The sequence below is a fragment of the Heterodontus francisci genome, chromosome 7 (genome assembly GCF_036365525.1).
Source record: "Heterodontus francisci isolate sHetFra1 chromosome 7, sHetFra1.hap1, whole genome shotgun sequence".
NCBI classification, from domain to species: domain Eukaryota; kingdom Metazoa; phylum Chordata; class Chondrichthyes; order Heterodontiformes; family Heterodontidae; genus Heterodontus; species Heterodontus francisci.
In genome coordinates this window covers 96,883,000-96,903,057 of record NC_090377.1, presented here as the reverse complement: position 1 = coordinate 96,903,057, position 20,058 = coordinate 96,883,000, and the positions used below count along the sequence as shown (strand labels likewise).

The 20,058-nt window shown below is 40.5% G+C and overlaps 1 protein-coding gene across 9 annotated transcripts in view; it reads left to right on the top strand.

The window, feature by feature from the left end:
• The window catches only part of LOC137372162 (serine/threonine-protein phosphatase 6 regulatory ankyrin repeat subunit B-like), a 447,200-nt gene that overhangs the window by 52,333 nt on the left and 374,809 nt on the right, over nt 1–20,058 (top strand). For 6 of the 9 annotated variants that reach the window (XM_068035683.1, XM_068035682.1, XM_068035681.1 and 3 more), the window contains exons 2-3: nt 4,660–4,710; nt 17,134–17,217. In XM_068035683.1, the coding sequence (XP_067891784.1) occupies nt 4,660–4,710; nt 17,134–17,217 (135 nt within the window). The remainder of the gene's footprint in view (nt 1–4,659; nt 4,711–17,133; nt 17,218–20,058) is intronic. The other 3 variants (XM_068035680.1, XM_068035679.1, XM_068035678.1) reach the window with 1 other exon arrangement.

The window sequence follows — 20,058 nt, the reverse complement described above, 5'->3', positions numbered from 1 at the left end:
GTTCTCTCTAATTTTTTTTTGGAGTTCACAGGTGATTTATTTAAGTGTGTAGCCCCTTTAATTTTTTTTTCATATGGCCTCATATGCGTGGTAACTTAGAGGTCGCCTTGTGCGCGACCTGCGCGGGGACTTTCCGGTTGCTGTGTGGCTGTGCAGTTTACAGGGAACATTGCTGGAAAGCCATCTTTTAGCTATTAGAATAACGATGCATTTGTTATTCATTCAAGTGCCAGATATTTCTTTTTTTTTTAGTGTCTCCGCACAGGGTATTACTATCTGTAATGTTATGCTTCGGTGACATCCAACTTCTGTGTAAACTCTGGCTGAAACCTTTCGTTTTTTGAAATAGGAACAGCATTTGATAGAATGCGAAACCTCCAGTTACAGGGTGCAAGAATATAACAGAAGACAGGAATAGGCTGTTTAGCACCTTGAGCCTGTTCTGCCATGCAGTGAGCTCATTGCTCATCTGCAACCTAACTCCATATTCCCCACATTTGCCATATATCCCTTAAAACCTTAAAACAAAAGTCTATCAATCCCAGATTTAAAATAAACAATTGACCTTGCATTAATTTCTGTTCGCAAAAGAGTTCCAAACTTCTACCACCCTTCCCATGTGGAAGTGTTTCCTAAATTCACTGCTGAAAGGTTTGGTTATAATTTTCAGACTAGGCACCCAGTCTGATACTGCACAACCAGGGGAAATAGTTTCTCTCTATCTACCCTGTTCCCCTTAATACTTTAAATGTCAATCAGATCACCCTTAACCTACCGATTTTTCCAATGAATGCAACCTCAGTTTGTGTAATCTTGCCTTGTAATTGAAATTCTGGTAAATCTATGCTGCACTCCCTTCTAGGCCAATATATCCTTCCTAAGGAATGGTACCTAGAACTAACAGTATTCCAGGTATGGTCGGACGAGGGCTTTGTATAGCTGAAGCATGACTTTTACCCCCCTGCATTCTTGTCCTCCATCTATATAGGCCAGCATCCTATTAACCTTTTGATTATTTTCTGTACCTGTTCATGATATTTAAATGATCTATGTACCTGGACCACCACTGTTTGTAGTTTTTCACCATTTAGAAAGTACCCTGTTAGAACCATTTTAAGTCCTAAGTGGATGACCTCACATTTGCCAACATTGAAATCCATTTGCCATAGTTTATCCCATTCAGTTCACTTAATCTATCAATATCTCTTTGTAATTTTATGCTAACATCTACACTGCTTACAATGCTGTCTATCTTTGTGTCGTAGGCAAATTTGGATATGTGGCTTTCTATCCCATCATCTTAGTCATTACTCAGTACGGCGAATAGTTGAGGCCCCAACAGAAATCCTTGTAGGACACCACTGGTCACATCCTGCCAATTAGAGTACCTGCCCATTTTCCCTACTCGGTTTCCTGCTACTCAGACAATTTCCTAACCAGGTCAATAATTTGTCTTGAATTCCGTGGGATTCAACTTTAGCTAATTGTCTCTTATGAGGGATTTTATCAAATGCCTTCTGGCAGCCCATATGAGTAACATTCATAGATATTCCCCTGTCCACTACTTTAGCCACCTCTTCAGAAATTCAATTAGGTCTGTCAGGGAGGACCTACCCTTTACAAATCTATGCTGGTTGTCTCTGGTCAGCTGAAAATTTTCAAGGTGTTCAGTCAATCTATCCTACAGACCCTAGTAATTTCTTGACAACCGATTTTAGGCTAACTGGTCTGTAATTCTCTGTATTCTCTGTCACCTTTCTTTAATAGCAGAGTGACATGCACAATTTTCCAATCGAACAAAAGGGTTCCTGAATCGAGAGAACTTTGCAGATGTCCCAACTATAAATTTCTAATGTTCTCTCCTACTTCCTTCAAAACTCTTAAGATGGAAAACCTCTGGTGCTGGGGATTTATCACTCCTCAATGCTGTTATTCTCTACATTACCATTATTTTGCTCATGTTAATTTTGGTGAGTCCCTGCCCTGATTCAATGTTTTCCTTGGGCTATCTAGCATGCTGAGTTTTTTCTCTGCTGTAAATACTGACGCAAAGTCTTCTTTGGCCTCCTTATCTCGAGAGACAATGGGTAAGCGCCTGGAGGTGGTCAGTGGTGTGTGGAGCAGCGCCTGGAGTGGCTATAAAGGCCAATTCTAGAGTGACTGGCTCTTCCACAGGTGCTGCAGAAAAATTTGATTGTCGGGGCTGTTACACAGTTGGCTCTTCCCTTGCGCCTCTGTCTTTTTTCCTGCCAACTGCTAAATCTCTTCGACTCGACACACTTTAGCCCCGCCTTTATGGCTGTCTGCCAGCTCTGGCGAACGCTGACGGCTGACTCCCACGGCTTGTGATCAATGTCACAGGATTTCATGTCGCGTTTGCAGACGTCTTTAAAGCGGAGACATGGACGGCCGATGGGTCTGATACCAGTGGCGAGCTCGCTGTACAATGTGTCTTTGGGGATCCTGCTATCTTCCATGCGGCTCACATGGCCAAGCCATCTCAAGCACCGCTGACTCAGTAGTGTGTATAAGCTGGGGATGTTGGCTGCCTCGAGGACTTCTGTGTTGGAGATAAGGTCCTGCCACCTGATGCCAAGTATTCTCCGGAGGCAGCGAAGATGGAATGAATTGAGACGTCGCTCTTGGCTGACATACGTTGTCCAGGCCTCGCTGCCATAGAGCAAGGAACTGAGGACACAGGCTTGATACACCCGGACTTCTGTGTTCCGTGTCTGTGCGCCATTTTCCCACACTCTCTTGGCCAGTCTGGACATAGCAGTGGAAGCCTTTCCCATGCGCTTGTTGATTTCTGCATCTAGAAACAGGTTACTGGTGATAGTTGAGCCTAGGTAGGTGAACTCTTGAACCACTTCCAGAGCGTGGTCGCCGATATTGATGGATGGAGCATTTCTGACGTCCTGCCCCATGATGTTCGTTTTCTTGAGGCTGATGGTTCGGCCAAATTCATTGCAGGCAGCCGCAAACCTGTCGATGAGACTCTGCAGGCACTCTTCAGTGTGAGATGTTAAAGCAGCATCGTCAGCAAAGAGGAGTTCCCTGATGAGGACTTTCCGTACTTTGGACTTCGCTCTTAGACGGGCAAGGTTGAACAACCTGCCCCCTGATCTTGTGTGGAGGAAAATTCCTTCTTCCGAGGACTTGAACGCATGTGAAAGCAGTAGGGAGAAGAAAATCCCAAAAAGTGTGGGTGCGAGAACACAGCCCTGTTTCACGCCACTCAGGATAGGAAAGGGGTCTGATGAGGAGCCACCATGTTGAATTGTGCCTTTCATATTGTCATGGAATGAGGTGATGATACTTAGTAGCTTTGGTGGGCATCCAATCTTTTCTAGTAGTCTGAAGAGACCACGTCTGCTGACGAGGTCAAAGGCTTTGGTGAGATCAATGAAAGCAATGTAGAGGGGCATCTGTTGTTCGCGGCATTTCTCCTGTATCTGACGAAGGGAGAACAGCATGTCGACGGTCGATCTCTCTGCACGAAAGCCACACTGTGCCTCAGGGTAGACGCGCTCGGCCAGCTTCTGGAGCCTGTGTAGAGCGACTCGAGCAAAGACTTTCCCCACGATGCTGAGCAGGGAGATTCCACGGTAGTTGTTGCAGTCACTCGGTCACCTTTGTTTTTATAGAGGGTGATGATATTGGCATCGCGCATGTCCTGAGGTACTGCTCCCTCGTCCCAGCACAGGCATAGCAGTTCATGTAGTGCTGAGAGTATAGCAGGCTTGGCACTCTTGATTATTTCAGGGGTAATGCTGTCCTTCCCAGGGGCTTTTCCGCTGGCTAGAGAATCAATGGCATCACTGAGTTCCGATTTGGTTGGCTGTATGTCCAGCTCATCCATGACTGGTAGAGGCTGGGCTGCCTTGAGGGCAGTCTCAGTGACAACATTCTCCCTGGAGTACAGTTCTAGGTAGTGCTCAACCCAGCGGTCCATTTGTTTGCGTTGGTCAGTGATTATATCTCCTGATTTAGATTTGAGGGGGGCGATCTTCTTGATGGTTGGCCCAAGAGCTCTTTTAATGTAAATACTGACGCAAAGTAAATGTTTAATATACACCGTGCGTTTGTATAAAGGCTGCTTATTTGGGCTACACGCCCTAACCTGTCCTTCCGCTGTAATGTTTTACTCACGTGTTTCTTATTTCTCTCTCTCCTGCTTTAATTAATTACATCTTTTAGTTTTCTCTTTCCTGGTAGTGCCTTAAGCACAATTTCTGACTGTTACTCTCTTTCGTTTATTTTGGAACTATTGTTTATGCTGCCTTTTCCACCTGAGCCCACCTCCCCCACCCCCCCTCTTATATTTCAAATTTATTAAAGTTCTTGTGACCATCCTATTTATCCTTTCCTCGGACTCTGTTCCTTGACCGGGTCAGGTGGAACCTGTCTCAACAGTAGAGTTCCTTCCTGTGCCAGTGTCCCATGAAATGGAACCCATCTTTCCCACACCACTCCTTTAGTAACATAGGTTCACCTTGCCAACCTTGCTTATCCCTATGCCAGTTTGCATGTGGCTCAGGTAATAATCCAGAAGCTATAGCTCTTGAGGTCCTGTTCTTCAATTTAGCTCCTAGTTCCTGATACTCTGCAAACAGGACATATTGCCTACTCTTCCCTATATTATTTATCCCAACACAGATCACAACAACTGGATCAAGCTGGTTTGAGCTGTCTTCACACTCGCACCAGGTAGGCAACATGCCATGTGGGACTCTCAGTCTTTCTTACAAAGGTTTCTATCTGTCCCCTAATTATGGAATTTCCCCACAACTATCACATTACGTTTCCCCTTTTCCTTCTGTTCCCTGCCCAAGCCTCCTGCTCCAAGCTGCCATGGTCCATATTCTGGCTATCCTTCTGACAGTCTTTATCCCTGTTCACACAAGTAAGAAGTACATTGTTTCAGTTTAGTTTCAGGATCCTCATTCACTGTCTCATGGGTTCCCCTTAATCTGTACTTTGTCAGTCGCACCAACTCTGTTCTGAACCTGAGCCTCTGTATGAGGTGTGACCGAAGTCTGGAGCAAACTGTCCAGATACTGCCACGTTCCCCCTCCCATGTGCGTTGCAGTGTCTCCAATTCCCACTGCAGCTCAATGACTTTGAGCCAGAGAGATTAGAGATGGAGACATCTATTGCAAATGTGCTTGCTTGGGACACTTGCTGTCCACAAACTCCCACATACTGCAGTCCAGCCACACAACCTGCTCTGCTGTATCTTAGTCTAAGTTGTTTGCATTATTTATTTCTGCTTTTCAGTTTGTTGTAAGTTTTTTTTTTCTGTTTCTTTTTCTACACACTAACTTGCACTAAAATATTGGACAAAAATTTTAACTACTTACTGCTTCAAGCTTACATGTCTTTCAATGACTATAAGTATTGGAGGCAAAAAACAGCATGCCCTTCTCCCTCTGCACTGAATTTCCACACTCACCGAATTCCCAACTTTTGCACTCCTTTAATGACCACACTGTGTGACAAGACTCAAAGAAGACATTTTTAAAAAATAGTGTTCATTACGAAATGCACTTTCTTAGACAATTACAAACATGACTTGAATAGATAGGTAACTTTACTTGGATTTGCATTTGCTTTCTTGAGGTTGTGTTTGTCCTCTAGATGAGGTTTTTTTTTAATGAACAGCGGCTATTCAAATAACCATTCTGGGTTCCGCCATTGCTAGTGTGATGTTTCTAGTAACCTTTTGGCAAGGGAATCAAGCATGCCACCTATTTGGCAGTTTGTTTTTTTCATCAAATGATTGCTTTTATTTTTGTCTTGTTTTGTCAAATCTAAAATCTTAAGTCTTTTGTAGCTATCTGGTGGCACAGTATATTGGCACACAAATGCTGCACCACAATAATAGTAAGAATGGCTTAGTATCTGAACATTCCTTTGTGGTAAGTCCTGCATTTATTAATTTGGTATTAGTGATGTTGAGACTGAGAGACTCAATTTAACTCTGGTAGACAAGAATGTGGCCCTTTTGTCTTATATAAATCCAATAAGAACTTCCATGCAAGCCAGCACTAAGAAGTAAATGTTAACATGATTTTTAAAAAACTTATCCTGTTTGATTCTTACTGAATATGCCTCGGTACAGCTAAGATTGAAATTCTTTCACACAATATTTACTGCTATGGAAGTTTGCAATGCAAATGCTAAGATGATAAACAAAGGCCATAAAGTTTTGAATGTGAAAAGGAATCAAATATATTCTACAGTGTAAAACATTTAACCCAGGAGTGCCCAACCTTTTCGCGTGAGGGGCCACATTATGTGGCACCTTATCGAATGCCTTCCGGAAATCCAAATACACTACATCTACTGGTACCCCTTTATCAACTCTGCTTGTTATATCCTCAAAGAACTCTAGCAAATTTGTCAAACAAAACCCTTTCACAAAACCATGTTGACTCTCTTTGATTGCATTAAGCTTTTCTAAAGTCCTGCTATTTCTTCCTTAATAATAGACTCTAGCATTTTCCCAACAACCGATGTTAGGCTGACTGGCCTATAGTTACCTGCTTTTTGTCTCCCTCCCTTCTTGAACAGGGGTGTCACATTAGTGGCTTTCCAATCCGCTGGGACCCTCCCGGAATCCAGTGAGTTCTGGAATATTTCGACCAATGCCTCCACTATCTCTGCAATTCCAAGGGCTGACATTAAATCACTGATGTTGATATTGCAGAGAATTCCAACCAGTCGGTCAACTTTAAATTTTCTGAGCCTAGGTTGTTATGAAACAGTGCTTCAGATTCTCTGGTCAGTAACAACAAATACCACCATGTACTGTGTGTGCTTCCAAGGGTAATTCCCCATTGCAATAAACTCCAGTGACTGACAACTGACATAATAAAGACTAAAAAGTATGTCCGTGCATCTGCTTTCTGGTAAAGCATATTTTTGGAATGCATGCCAACTCATACAGGTCCAGAATACCATCTGTAAAGACAAAATTAGAACAAAACAGTTTGCTTATTTATTTAATACGACAGACAGCCAATCCAGTGTAACCAAGATACTGGCTAATCCCAATGCATAGCATTAACATTTTTCTCTAGAAGATCAATATAAAGAGTTAGTACCATGTTTCCAGTTGATGTATTAATGCAGCAAGCAGCTCTCTCAGTATTTCAAATTGGAAGTAAAATTTTTGATATGTTTAGCATTCTGTAGCCGCATTCTTCTGCCATGAAAACAGTTCTTTCTATTTTTCTAGTCGGATGGCAGAAAACTATTGAACATGTTTGTGGTACGAAAGTGAGATATATTCCCTCTTTTTGCACCCCATGTTTTAAACCAGCAACTGCCAGAGTTCAGAGACTTATAATTTGCTGAAGTTATAATTTGCAACTTGCAACCTCATTTAAACTCCTTGATTTGTTACTGTCTGGTATTATAATTCCTTTCTTCCTGTCCTTTTATTTTTGGTGTCAGTGTATTACAATATTTCCATGACAGGGCATGTATTTTGAAAACAAAGCCAGGGAATATGCCAGGGAATGAGGGACTTGAATTATGTGGAGACACTAGAGAAGGTTGGATTGTTCTCCTTCAAGCAGCAGAGAAGGTTATGGAGAGATTTATAGAGGGTGTTCAAAATTATGAAAGGTTTTAATGAAGATAAATGAGAGATTTTTTGCACTGGTAACAAGAAGACACCAATTTAAGATAATTGGTAAAATAATTATCTTAGGGCAGATGAGGATTTTTTTTAATGCAGTGAATTGTTATGATCTGAAATGCACTGCCTGAAAGTGTGATGGAAGCAGATTCAATAGTAACTGTCAAAAGAGAATTATATATATATATACTTGGTGAAATTTGCAGGACTATGGGGAAAGAGCAGGGAAGTGGCACTAATTCAAAGATCCAAGAGCCTGCACGATGGGCTGAATGGTTCCTTCTATGTATTATTCTATGATATTGGTCAGTGGAAATAGAAGGAACAATCTAATCTGTACTGTCCTTTTTGAAGAGGACTTTTTGTGGTTTTCAACCAACTTTTACAATGTTGGCAGAGTTTCTGTTCTGGAATTGGACAGTACTATGTTGAATCATGAGTATTAAATCAGCTGTATTGTCTGGGCTGCAAATGAGGAAAGATTCTTATTTCAGTTCTTTGAACTCATCAAAAAGTGACAGACAATTGAGGTATCAAGCTTAATGCAGCTGTCAGCTGTTGACGTAGATGCTTTTAATTACTTGATGAAACAAATGGAAAAATGTAAATATAATAACCAAAATATTTATGACTTGGGATACCTAAGCAGATAAGCAGTGAAGAAATTATTCATTAAGTTGTCCCCTTCTTGCAGATTACCTTTTTAAACTAGAAATTTAATTCAATTCAGAAAAGTAAATTTCAAGTTTCTAAATGTATGTAGTTTCTGTTTGTACTAGTTCATCCATAACATTACATTGAACTAATGGGTTTGAGTTCTGAGATGGGCAAAAATAAGAATTTAAATCTTGCATTGCTGTGAAACTTCAAAATCCATCTTAATATTTAATTTCTATTGTGATTTTCTATTTTTGTGTGTTCTAGATAAACTAGTGAAAATAATTACTTGCTAGAGATGGCTTGTAATGGGGTCACTGTTGACTTTGTGAAACAATAAAGGCAGATGTTGAAAGAATTTGAATATTTCCAAGAATTGTGCTTGTATTGGTTGTATATGTAGTATGATGTACATAAGCTATGCTGATACATTGTATATGGTATAACATTTCTATTATGTGTACATTGTTTGGTGTATGGTTACAATTCAATCTGTAGTGCATCAGATTTCCAAATAAATCTAAGGCATGGACATGATTGGTCACATAATTATTACTTTCACTCCTCTCTCTTATTATCTGCTCCCATCCTTTGATGTTCTGGCTGACACCAACTTCTCTGTCCCATCAGTGGTCCACCACACTTAGCATTGTGGAGGCAATCTGACAAAAACATTTAACAGCGTGTATTTTTATAATCTACGCTCAGACTTGTCTATTATATGTAGCATAAAGGATGTAGCTCCACATCTCCAGATTCAGATGGTGTATGATAAACAGATTGAGCTTCTCTTTCTCAGTTTTATGGCTTCTGAAATCAATCTTGTGGTATATCATTGCAAGTCACACCTTTTTTAATTATAATGCATACAAAGGATTTTCTCCAGTGTAAATCCTTGCATTCTCATGGGTACTGCTAGTATTATAATTATAACGCTGGTTGTACATCGTTGGCACACTATCTGTCTTATGCAAAGTCGTACAAAAAAGTTCAGTGACCATAGTAATTGGTGACAGGAATGGGATGTATGAATTATTGACTGACTTAAATAGGAAATCTATGACATGTAAGAGAAAGCTACTTACATTTACAATATAATCTTGATGCAAATCATGTTAATCAGTTGACCTGCATCTTTGCGGCTTATGATATTATTTGAGCACAGAGACAGTTTTTGGAAGATCCTAGCAACCCGCAATGTTCCCAGTAACTGTTCCTCTATTACATGGTCAAATTAAGAACGGGGAAACTTCCAATGGTCTGTGCAACTTTGTAGCAACACCTTTTGTTCAGTCTAAAGGAAAAATAGTTCCTTGCGCAAATACAAAGAAGGCTATGTTTTTCAAACCTTTTTTAATATGCAAGATACTTCCATGTCTTGAGAGAAATTTTATGTGCAAGGGCAGCTATAATGTATTGTCTTGATTATTGTGTTGTACTCCATAGTCCTTCTTTATCAAGGGAAGCCATTTAATTTCTTAAAATGAGGTGGTAGAATCAGCAACCATCCAAATGAAAACATTTATACTTGTCCAGTGGGACTAATTGCAGTTTTTTTGGCAATACATTTAGTTGTATTGCAATATGCACAGGCTCAAGACTTGTAAACAAGGATAAGTTGACTGAAATTATTTTCTTTTGCCTGTCTGCTCTCTTAGATATAGAATCCTAAATAACATTATGTTGCTCCTAGGTTTGGTCTAATTTTGTTGACCGCTGAGGCATGGATTAGTAATACAGACATTGCATTGTTCCTGCAGAAGCAATGTACAAGCAAACAGTAGTACGCTTTGTGATTGAAGTGACACATGACCCCTACGAGTTTTTTTTTAGATTAAGGATGCTATTCTGAAGGAATGCTGCTGGCTGAAATTATTTGGGGTAGTGTGTTCATGTTCTCAATTTGTGGCGAAGAAAATTTCTAAAATCTGGCGCTTCAGAGATTCTCCTTTTCCAGAGGTGCTGGTAGAGAACTACTGGTAGGATTGCCAACTCTCCAAGATTATCCTAGACTCTCCAGGCCTTTAAAGATTAATCTCCTGGAGACTGCTGTGAGTATTCTGGGTGAAAATTCATAAGGGCAGTAGGAAAAATATGTTTTTCCTTATTTTCTTTGAATACTTCCTTGTTTATTAGTTATAACAATATTGGGGATGGGGTGAAAAGCTAATTGAAGACTGGAGGTCATGTGATAAAACCCTGCAGGAACATAATATGTCCGAACAAAGTTGGCAACCCGAAGAGTAACTCTGCCACATTTTACCTTCAGCCTCTGCCAACGTTAGCTGTTATTAGGCAGGGAAGGTTCAATTGCAAGAAAGTGTTGAAAATTCAACAATGATTCTCAAATTGAGTTTATTCTGTCGAAAGACTCAAATAGCATCAAGATGACTTTGAAAGATGCTAATTTTTTTTACTGCAATTATTTTAGTATATTAGAAACTGCTTTGTAGCAAAGCCTTCAGGGTTACTAATGTGCTTTCCTGTAACAGCCAAGAGTCTGTCATTATATGAAATGATACTGCAGAATATAAGGATACTTTCCAATTAGACATTTGGAAAATTTCTGCCTTAGTTCTGTATTATAATAACGTTCTTCTTTTCTTCCTCCTCCTCCTGCTCCATTTTTGAAGGTATCAGCTCCTTTGGGATGTTAGTTTTATCAATGCTGCTTGTCCTCCAGTACCTCACTCAAGTGGCCATATGTAATGCTACATATCATTACATACTTCATATGTAATGCTACATATCATTTGAGTAGCTTGCCACTGTGAGCATTGTCAAGGTGTTGAATGGCTTCGCAACTTAGCCTGATCCACTTACCCTAAATCTACGCATGCATTTCTCAGCCTGCTAATTGTCTGAGGCTGAATCAGATTTCACAACCACAATGTTGTATTTGACCCTGAGATGAGCTTCCAACCACATACACCGCCACTAAGATTGCCGAGACTAAGATTGCCTATTTCCACCTAAGTAACACTGCCTGACTCCACCTTTGCCTCAGCTCATCTGCTGGTGAAACCTTCATCCATGCCTTTGTTACCTCTGGATTTGACTATTCCAATGTACTCCTCGCCATCCTCCAACATTCTACCCTGCATAAACTTGACGTCTGCTTCCCATGTCCTAACTTGTATCAAGTCTCACTCACCCATCACCCTGAGCTTGCTGACCTACATTGGCTCCTGGTTAAGTAATGCAGCCATTTAAAAAATTCTCATCAGTGGTTTCAAATCACTCCATGATCTCCCTCTACGGCTTCCAACCTCATAGTCCCACAACCCCGGACAGCCCGCTTCTACCTCCTTCCCAAAATCCACAAACTGGACTGTCCCGGCAGACCCATTGTGTCAGCCTGCTCCTGCCCCACTGAACCTATTTCTTCCTATCTAGACTCTATCTTTTCTCCGCTGGTCCAGTCTCTTCCCACCTACATCCGTGACTCTTCTGATGCCCTACGTCATTTTGACAATTTCCAGTTTCCTGGTCCCAACCGCCGCCTCTTCACTATGGACGTCCAATCGCTCTACACCTCCATCCCCCACCAGGATGGTTTGAGGGCTCTCCGCTTCTTCCTGGAACAGAGGCCCAACCAGTCCCCATCCACCACCACCCTCCTCTGCCTGGCTGAACTTGTTCTCACATTGAACAACTTCTCCTTCAACTCCACGCACTTCCTTCAAGTAAAAGGTGTCGCTATGGGTACCCGCATGGGTCCTAGTTATGCCTGTCTTTTTGTGGGATATGTCGAGCATTCTTTGTTCCAGTCCTACTCAGGCCCCCTCCCCCAACTCTTTTTCCGGTACATTGATGACTGTATCGGTGCCGTTTCCTGCTCCCGCCCCGAACTAGAAAACTTTATCAACTTTGCTTCCAATTTCCACCCTTCTCTCACCTTTACATGGTCCATCTCTGACACTTCCCTTCCCTTCCTCGACTTCTCTGTCTCCACCTCTGGGGATAGGTTGTCTACCAATATCCATTATAAGCCCACCGACTCCCACAGCTACCTCGACTACACTTCTTCACACCCTACCTCCTGTAAGGACTCCATTCCATTCTCCCAGTTTCTCCGTCTCCGACGCATCTGCTCTGATGATGCTACCTTCCATGACGGTGCTTCTGATATGACCTCCTTTTTCCTCAACCGAGGATTTCCCCCCACTGTGGTTGACGGGGCCCTCAAGCGTGTCCGACCCATTCCGCGCACCTCTACCCTCACCCCTTCCCCTCCCTCCCAGAACCGTGACAGGGTTCCCCTTGTCCTCACTTTTCATCCCACCAGCCTCCATATCCAAAGGATCATCCTCCGCCATTTTCGCCACCTCCAGCGTGATGCCACTACCAGTCGCATCTTCCCCTCCCTTCCCCTGTCAGCATTCCGAAGGGATCGTTCCCTCCGCGACACCCTGGTCCACTCCTCCATTACCCCCACCACCTCGTCCCTGTCCCAGGGCACCTTCCCCTGCAATCGCAGGAGGTGTAATACCTGCCCATTTACCTCCCCTCTCCTCACTATCCCAGGCCCCAAACACTCCTTTCAGGTGAAGCAACGATTTACTTGTACTTCTTTCAATGTAGTATACTGTATTCGCTGCTCACAGTGTGGTCTCCTCTACATTGGGGAGTCCAAGCGCAGACTGGGTGACCGCTTTGCGGAACATCTCCGCTCAGTCCGCAAGCAGGACCCTGAGCTTCCGGTTGCTTGCCATTTCAACACTCCCCCCTGCTCTCATGCTCACATCTCTGTCCTGGGATTGCTGCAGTGTTCCAGTGAACATCAACGCAAGCTTGAGGAACAGCATCTCATCTACCGATTAGGCACACTACAGCCTGCCGGACTGAACATTGAGTTCAATAATTTCAGAGCATGACAGCCCCCCATTTTACTTTCATTTTTAGTTATTTTTTCTTCCTTTTTTTTACATTCCTTTTTACATTTTTTACTATCTTTTTTTGCATTTATTTCATTTCATCTTAGTTTGTTCAGTTTGCTTACCCACTGTTTTTTTTCAGGTTTTTTTTCAGGTTTGCACTTGCTGCTGTTCAATATTCAGTGTATTCACACCTAATCTGTACTAATGCTTTGTCTTTCAACACACCATTAACATATTGTTTGCCTTTGCTCTGTGACCTTTTGGTCAGCTATGTGGCCTGGTCCAATCTGTACCTTCTCCTTTGTTATCTCTTGCCCCACCCCCACCTCACTTGCTTATAATCTGTGACTTTTCTAATATTTGTCAGTTCCGAAGAAGGGTCACTGACCCGAAACGTTAACTCTGCTTCTCTTTCCACAGATGCTGCCAGACCTGCTGAGTGATTCCAGCATTTCTTGTTTTTGTTTCAGATTTCCAGCATCCGCAGTATTTTGCTTTTATTACTCCATGATCTCATTGCTCCCTATTTCGGTAACCTCCTGTAGTCCTACAATCCTCCAGGATGTTTGCCCTCCTCCAATTCTAGCCTCTTGAACATCCCCAATTTTAATTGCTTCCACCATTGCCAACTGTGCCTTCAGGTGCCTCGACCTTAAGCTCTGGTGTTCCCTTCTTAAACTCCTCCATCTCACTCCCTCTCTTTCTTCCTTTAAGACGCTCCTTAAGGCCTACTTTGCCCAAGCTTTTGGCCATCTGCCCAAATATCATCTTAGGTGGCTCAGTGTCAGATTTTGTTTGATAACACTCCTGTGAAGTGCCTTGGGGTGCTTTACTACGTTAAAGGCATTATATACAAGCTGTTGTTGCAGAGGGCATTGAATGATGCCAGATCATATTTGTAAAGTCAATATGCAATTGGGTGCTTATTAACAGGGCTCTTTTACTGGACATAGTATGTTGTTTTCTGAATTTTTTTCCATGTTGACTCAACTACTAATTTCATACTTGAGTTAGTGTACATTTTCTTTTGTTTTGAGGGTTGGAAGCTTGATTTGGAAATCAAATATTCCATGCTATCGTTGCTTTTTTTCCTTTAGTACCATTTAAGTAACCTGTGAAGTAGAGACAATAATGTATTTATTGTAGAAAATTATGTAATGTTTTACTAGCATTAGCACTGCTTTGTAAAAGGGGATAGTTAATTTTGTATATTGCTGGCAGTTTTTCTTTTTTAGTATCCCCTATCCTGGATGTTTGATTCTGAAGCTGTAATTAATGGGACAGCACCAGATTGACTGTGTGCTGGTCATTGTTTTATAGTCTCTAGTTTCTCCCATGAAAGCAGAATTTAGGGTTGAGAATTATGTAACTAGTTAAACTAACAGCATTCAAAATATGCTAATGTTTCAGATGTGGTTTTTTTTTAGGGGTGGTGAAAATCTGTGCTTTATATGCTTCCACCGTCCATATTGTTCCTTCCTAAATTGAAAGCACCAGAAGACAAGATAAATATACTGTTTCCGTGATTTTGAGGTTTTACATTAAAAACATGTTGTGACCCTTGAAATATACGTAGCTCATGATTGCCAAAATGGCTTTCAGTGAATATATGGAGCAAAGCTTATTTTTATAAGCGCTGTGTTCTGAAATAAACAAACTTCTGACATTTCGATTTTGTCATTGAGATGCAACTATGAGGTTTGTTTGTGACATGAGCTGTTTTTGGACAAAAACTACTTAACTTTCTCACAGTGTGTAGTTCTAATTAAGGTGGAGTAATCTCTGGAAGAAAGCATACTGTAATTATGGTGCAGTATTGTTACATTTGTATTGTAATACTGAAAGTATACAAGGTGAAAAAGAGGGAAAGTACAGGCATTACAAATAGGGAAGATACAATCCTAAAGGATTGTTACCGATCTAGATCTCTCTACTAACTGTGCACAGGACATTATGTTTTAGATTTTTGTTCAGAAGAAAGGGGGCGGGAGAATATTTTATTTTATACAGTATATCATACTGTTTTGTAATACTGAAATTGGATTAATCTAAACTTGTGATCTTTTGTGAATTTTGAAAGGCAAATATTCAATGAGAAATAGTGTGCCACAGAATGGTAGGAGGTGGGTTTTTACCTGCAATTTTCTTGCATGATGAGTTCCTAATCTCATCAACAACATGGGAAAAACATAGCAGAAGTTGAACATTTCCCTGCCTAGAAGGAGGAAGGATGGAATTGTCAGTCACTCTGAGCTGATCTTGCATATCTACTAGTGACCAACATTTGTCAAGACCCAATAACAGGTTTCCTTTCAGCAGAGAATATGCATGGTCCTGGAAAACCAGAAAGGAATGATGACATGGGGAGGATGGTAAGGAAAGGTACAACAAAGGGATAAACTGAAATCTCTTCTCTGAATAAACTATCTTTTGTATATGTGAAAGTAAAATTAAAATTTTGTAAGTGTACATTTTACTTTTCTGTAGTTATTTGCATATGTTTACACACCAACTGCAGCATAATCCACAATGTCAACATTACAGATTTCTCTTATCAGAGTTCAAATGCCAAGTTCCACCAGACAAGATAGAAGCATGTGTTTAATGTATATTAGTTTGATGTATTTCACTCGTACTGTGCTAGTAGATCTAATTAATGTTTTATTCAGCAAGTACCTGACAGCAAAATAATGGCATTAAATTTAAGATCCTAGCAACAAAAAAAAACTGCTATCTTGCAACATTAAATCAGTTCATAGGAAGTTTATCTTGGATAAAGGTACAATAGTGAAAAAAAAATTCAGTCAGACTCACTTTTGTGTAAGTGGACAAAATCAAACTCAGCTAGAAGTGGTAAAAATTGATCATCAGGATCACCCATTTTAGGTGTTATTTTAGAATAGCATTGGAGTAAACCTAATTATAGAATTGATGTGGATGTGCATTCTCGAGTTACTTTTAAAATCAAACTTGTAAGCTTCCACCTTTATTGATGGGAAATGATACCAGACTTGAAAATTCACTGTCATTATTCAATTCTTAAATATTTGAAGATCCATGTGGTTAAATAGTATGCTTGAAATCCTATACATTCTACTTCTTTTCCTTTGGCATTTAAAAAAAAAAGTTCATTCTTGTACCTTGGAGGGTTAAACTTCATTAATTTTTTAAATGCATAATACAGTTTATGTCAGTTTGTTGAAAGTTGGGCTATTTCAAGCAACGCAAACCATAGAAAGGCAGGGGAGTGGGACAAGCTGAGTTGCTCTTAGAGAGAGCTGGCACGGACACGATGGACCGAATGGTCTCGTTTGGTGCTGTAACCAATTTATGAATTTATAAAACCTGTAAAATTTGCTCTGTGTTGACTTCAGTATTGTTGATAGAAATAAAAAAGTAGCAAGTAATGTTTGAGTGGTTTGAAGAAAAACAAGGATGCTGTAAATCTGAAATGAAAACACGAAATGCTCAACAGGTCAGGCAGCAACTGTGGAGACAGAGAGTGAAAGAGAAACAGAGCTACCGTTTCAGATCGATGTTGACCCTGTTCGTCTTTCCACAGAGGCTGTGTGACCAGAGTATTTCCAGCATTTTCTGTTACCTTATATGAAAATTGAATGTTTTGCTTTGGTAGTTTATCTTTACTATTTTAGCTTCTCAATAATGAGTTCTGCAGTACTTATTGGAAAACTGTTAAATTTATTAGTTTTCTTGGAGTATTGAGGCACCTTTTGTTTAATGTACTCTAATGAAAAGAAGGGGCCACAATTGAGCAGCTGTCCTAAAGTTTGGAACATGCCATATAAGTTGAATATAGGAATGTTGTGTGCTGTCAACCTGTTTTCTGAGTTCTTCATTACAGATATTTGATTCTTTTGAAATTGTATACATATTTTCTAAATGATGTAAAATTACCAAATAGAAAAAGTTGTTTTTTTTCTCTTCTAGCCTCCGTTGGTCCAGGCAATATTTAATGGTGATCCTGATGAAGTGCGGATGTTAATTTATAAAACTGAAGATGTCAATGCTTTGGTAGGTCACTGTTAAGGTTTTGCCAAAAATGTGTTTCCAGAACACACACACTTCCTTTATTGAATAGTTCATAGATTTGGATCTATAAATTTGGGTCACTGGCTGGTCAACTTCAACTGACTGGACACCAGAGTCAAATATTGCACGGTTCACAAACCCAAGCGTATATTGGCAAAACCAGGCATTTCTCAATGGTTATATTTGGCTGACATCATTCATTCCAAGAATAGTTTGCCAAATACTTGAAAAAATGCCATTGGAATTAGATTTCTCTCTCTACTGTGGGAGGTTTGTGGTTTGAAATCTAATTTACATGACGTGTATAGATGGCCCTGTAAGATGTAGGCCAAATGAATGAACCTATTTATCACACTATAGGGTTCTATTGTACACAAGCCACCATGCATACAGTTCATTTGCATGTAATGCTGTACCTTACCTGAGGACAATGAACTCAATTTTCCTGATTGGGAATTTGTTGAAAAGGCTAAATATGCAAGATTCATTTGAAGAATTCATTTTAAGTATATCAACATTACTATGCCATAGTATCACCATTTTCTTCTCATCTGGCTCTTCTAGCCAGTTTCACAGTTATTCATTTATTGCTTGTGTGTTTTCCATGGTAACAGTCACACTCTGCCACCTTGGCCAACTGAATATTATTTATGTTTAATCCTTGGCAGAGTGTTCACAGGCCATTTTATCACGGGAGGCATCACAGCCAAGCTGAACCCTTTTTCCCAACCAGCGTTCACAAACATCCTTCAAGCAAAGGTCATTGAAGAGCAATTTAGAGTGTGATGCCTTGCTGGCGTTTTTTAACTCTTCCCTAATTTTGAGATGCTGAAGCATACTGTAGCTTCGCTGAAGTAATCCATAGCTTCCAAACTCCTTCAGCAGAACCTCATTCCTCGTTGTACCTATGTTGCTGGTTCCTGTATGTACTGGTGCCAGTGCCCCACAAATCAAAATCCCAATTTCCCACACCACCCTTTGAGCTACGCATTTAACTCTCCGATGTGTTTGACCCTGTGCCAATTTGGGCATGGCTCAGGTAGTAATCTAATGGGATTTGCAAAATAAGCAAATATACTGGAATATTCCTCCCTCAGTTTCAACTGCTGTCAGCTTGGCTTAGTTGGAAACGTCTTCACTGAGTACAGCAGATCATTCAAGTTGGGGGAGGGTGTGGTGAAAAGCAATGTGGAGGTGGTAGGGGACAGTAGAGTCAGGGGAATAAATACTGCTCTCTGCAGCCACAACTGGGAGTTCTAAAGGTTGCGTTGCTGACTTGGTGCCAGGGATAAGGACATCCCCTCGCAGCTGAAGAAGAATCTGGAGGGGGAGGATCCAGTTGTCATGGTCCATATAGGAACCAGCAACATAGGTACAATGAGGAATGAGGTTCTGCAGAAGGAGTTTGGAAGCTAGGGTCCAAATTAATGAGCAGAACCTGAAAGGTTATAGTCTTTAGATGAGCCCAAAGTTGAATGCATAGCTCAGAAGGTGGTTTTGGAAATGGGGATTTTGATTTGTGGAGCACTGGCACCAGTACTGGAGAAACAGGGAGCTGTTTGTTTGGATTGGCTGCGCTTAAACCAGGCTGGGACCTTTTTTGTCCTGGCGAATAACTAGGGCTTTGAACTAAAAAAATTGGGGTGAGGGAGGGTTGAAATAAGAGAAAATTTATAAATCTGAAAAGTCAAGGCCACAGAGCAGTGTAGAAATTTGTATAAAGATAAGTAACGTGCGACAAAAAGTTTAACGGTAATCGTGCATCAGTGAATAAGGTCGTTAGGAAAAAATGATAAGTAAAAATTGAAAGTGCTTTATCTGAATGCTCGAAGTATTTGTAATGAGATGGATTAATTAATTAAATAGAGATAAATGAGTTTGGTCTAATAACCACTTCAGAGAAGTGGTTGCATGATGGCCAAGGTTGGGAACAACATATTCCAGGGTACTTAACGTTTTGTAAAGAGACACAAAATCAAAAGGGTAAAATGGTGGTAGCCTTGATGAAGGACAGTAGTGAGGAAGGATCTTGGCTTGGAAAAACAAGAAGTAGAATCAATAGAGATGAGAAATAACAAGGCTCAGAAAACACTGGTGGGAGTAGTTTATAAGATCGCTAACGGTAGCGTATATTGTTGGACAGAGAATGAGTCACGAAAAAAGGAGGAGCTTGTAACAAAGGCAATGCAATATTCATGGGAAACTATGATCTTCATATAGACTGGAGAAATCAAATTGGCGAAAGTGGTTTGGAGTTCCAGTTCATGGAATGTATTCCAGACAGTTTCCTAGAACAGTACATCATGGAACCAACCAGGGAAGAGGCTATTTTGGATCTTGTATAAGGAGACAGGGTTGGTTAGTAATCTCATAGTAAGGAGTGCTCATAATATGATAGAATTTTACACTGAGTTTGAGAGTGACGTGCAGAAGTCCAAAACTAGATTATTTAACTTAAATAAAGCCAATTACATAGGTTTGAGGGACGAGTTGACTAAGGTAAATTGGGAAATTCGATTAAAAGGTATGATAGTAGGTGAACAATGGTAAAGAAATCTTCCATAATTCTCAACAAATCTAAATTTCATTGAGAAATAAAAAACTCCATGGGAAAAGAGATCTATCCGTGGTATATTGAAGAGTTTAAGGATAGTTTTAGCTTAAAAGAAGAGGTTTATAATATTGGCAAGAATAGTCAGCCTGAGGATTTGGAGAGTTTTATAAACCAGCAAAGGATCACCAAAAGGGAGAAAGTAGAATATGAAAGGAAGCTATAAATATTAAAACATATTCTGTGATCTTTTATAAGTATGTAGAAAGGAA